The sequence below is a fragment of the Tarenaya hassleriana genome, unplaced genomic scaffold (genome assembly GCF_000463585.1).
Source record: "Tarenaya hassleriana unplaced genomic scaffold, ASM46358v1 Cleome15, whole genome shotgun sequence".
NCBI lineage: Eukaryota > Viridiplantae > Streptophyta > Magnoliopsida > Brassicales > Cleomaceae > Tarenaya > Tarenaya hassleriana.
Genome location: NW_010964923.1, coordinates 2,539,579 through 2,542,189, shown reverse-complemented (window position 1 = coordinate 2,542,189; position 2,611 = coordinate 2,539,579). Strand labels below are relative to the sequence as shown.

Here is a 2,611-nt window from a genome sequence, read left to right as displayed (position 1 = left end):
GGAAAGACTGATCCTCGGACATTGCATTGTGTTTTCCATTTTGGTCGAAAGAGCTGGTAAGCTTGTTCAATTTGGTTGGTTTGGTGTTTCCCATAGCTAGGTATTTTAATGTATTTAAGAATTTAGAGGAAGATTAAAACAAAGACAACATTTTATTGAAAGTTGAAACTGAAAAAGGAAACAAGGGTACTAAGAAGTATGGTACCGGGTACCCAGCAATGAGGGGAAATAGGATAATAATTAAGAACTATGATCATGTTAAACCAAACCAGGATACTAATCATGTTCAATCAAATAGCGTCTCCTAATCATTTCTATATGTATTTGGTTTCCTTCAGTCATGTATCTGTCAATGGCATAAGATCTTTGAACCCTTTTTCTCTTTCATATATCTAGTGTGTTGACAGACATTCTTGTGCTACATGTTTGTTTTTTAATTTAGTAACTGACGAGATGATGTTGGTCTTGACAAATATCCTTCAGTGTTCTTATCTTAACTCTCATGTAATACAAAGAAGTGAAACATTTCAATCCTACTCAAAGGATGTTATAAGCCATAGAATTGAAATTTTGACATTCTTTATTTTGCTTTCGAGAACTTGCGATTTTTATGCTGTTTACGTGTTTGATCACTGTAGGTTCAAAAGACGTGAAAGATATATATTCTGTATTAAAGGATTGTGCTGCCGAATTAACTGAAAAAAATGACACCATAAACTATCAGGTGAGCATCAACACTTTCCTTGATGTAGAAGTTTTATTAGGCCTGCTTCTTGGAGATTTGACTGACAGTCCTTCCTTGCTTATTGATTCTAAAAATGTTCTATCTAAAAAGTCATTGATGTCTTTCGTTCGTGCAGATTTCATATAGTCTTCTATTTTCTCTCATCATAGCTTTCGTATCAGATGCAATCAGCGCATTATCCGATAAGTCATCTACACTATCTCAAGATGCTTCTTTTAGGAAAGAGTTTCAAGATATTGTAAGATGAATTTGATGCAAATTTTGCTACCAATACCAGTCCTTCTCTTGAGCCATTGACGAGTTTTCTAGCTTGCTAATATCCATTGCATATTTCAGGTGATGGCTACTGGCAATGACCTAATGGTTGATGGCTTTGTGGGTGGCATAAGGCTAGCTTGGGTTGTGCATTTAATGTTAATACATGATGGAATTTCTGGAATGGATACGGTTTCTAGTGCTTCAACGACTGATTTGGGTAATATATGCTCCTGCCTGGAGTCCGTTTTCTCAAAAAATGTTTTCCAATTTTTGCTGGATAATGTCCTACGAACTGCAGCCTACCAGGTACTTTTATGTTGAGCAATTATTTTCATTATCCAAAATTCTCTATGTACAATTACATACAAGGATCTGTGCTACCACTATATGGTTACCCTACTCATTTCGTAATATGCTAATTTAGAATATCAGTTTGAAGTTTATCTTGATCGTCCTGATATTTTTGCCTTTTACTTGAACACAAGCTAAGTTAGACGATTAGTGTGAGAGTCATCGCCTGGATGGTTTTCCGTATGCAATGAGCTATGATGCATGGGGCATGGCATCAATATATGAGAAAACAAGATAGCTTCTCCTAGTGTATCAATGTTACTTTAATTTATGATGTCATTAATGTAGATTTTGTGATTTCGTTGTTTTATTCTTCAATGGTTGCCTCTGCTGTATATGTCCTCTTTGTTCTTTCCTATACTAGCCACTCACAAATGTAAGAATGTTCCTAAACTTTGATGTATGATCTTTGTGGTCCAACTATACTTTTTCCTTATGCAGAATGATGAAGAGGACATGGTTTACATATACAATGCGTATCTACACAAGTTAACCACTTATTTTTTGTCTCATCCAATCGCCAGAGACAAGGTTTGTTAAATATTATTGTTCCTGCTCTAAAATGAAGATCTTTCTAGGCCAGTATTTGTGAATTTTGAGCTTCGGTTGTTGATTAAAGTTTTGCGTATTGCAACTTAATCGTGAAGAGCGTAGCCATATGATTTTTTTTTTTGGTTTTCATCCCGTGTGTTGAAGATTGATAATTGTTTCGGAAAATAATGGTTCTTTTATTACATCTCTGCTCTTCACAGCGCCACGAAGAAAAAGAAAAGGGAGGGCATCCATGAATGAGTAAATGTAACTTGACAAATAAGTCATGGTTTTCGAAAATATCAGCTTAAAAAATTTTTAGGCTGTTTGTACTTGCAGGATTTGAATGGTGTAGAAACTCATAAACCTTTTGGTTTTACAAACAATATGAACTAGCTTCTGATGTTTGATAGAACTGTCTGGAAAGTTTATTCATGAGCCGAGGTGCCTTGTAATGTTTAAGTGATACATCCATGTTTTTAATTTTTTTATGCCTCAAGAAGCCTTGTCCTATCCTTATTTTACAGGTTAAGGAAGCAAAGGACTTGGCTATGGGTGTTCTTAATTCTTACAGAACTCGTGGATTGCTTGACAGCAATATGCAGACTGAACAGGCTGTTGACAGGCCATTGCCCTTCATTTCTCTCATGGAATTTGTCAGCAAAATTTATCAGGTTGAGAATTGTTAATGGATTGAACTCCCCCCCCCCCCCTTTTTTTCTTAAA

General features: G+C 35.5%; 1 protein-coding gene across 1 annotated transcript in view; it reads left to right on the top strand.

The window, feature by feature from the left end:
• The window catches only part of LOC104808989 (nuclear pore complex protein NUP205), an 18,024-nt gene that overhangs the window by 2,919 nt on the left and 12,494 nt on the right, over window positions 1-2,611 (top strand). The window contains exons 7-12 of the mRNA XM_010534861.1: window positions 1-56; window positions 639-724; window positions 861-983; window positions 1,082-1,309; window positions 1,796-1,885; window positions 2,413-2,559. Of these exons, the coding sequence (XP_010533163.1) occupies window positions 1-56; window positions 639-724; window positions 861-983; window positions 1,082-1,309; window positions 1,796-1,885; window positions 2,413-2,559 (730 nt within the window). The remainder of the gene's footprint in view (window positions 57-638; window positions 725-860; window positions 984-1,081; window positions 1,310-1,795; window positions 1,886-2,412; window positions 2,560-2,611) is intronic.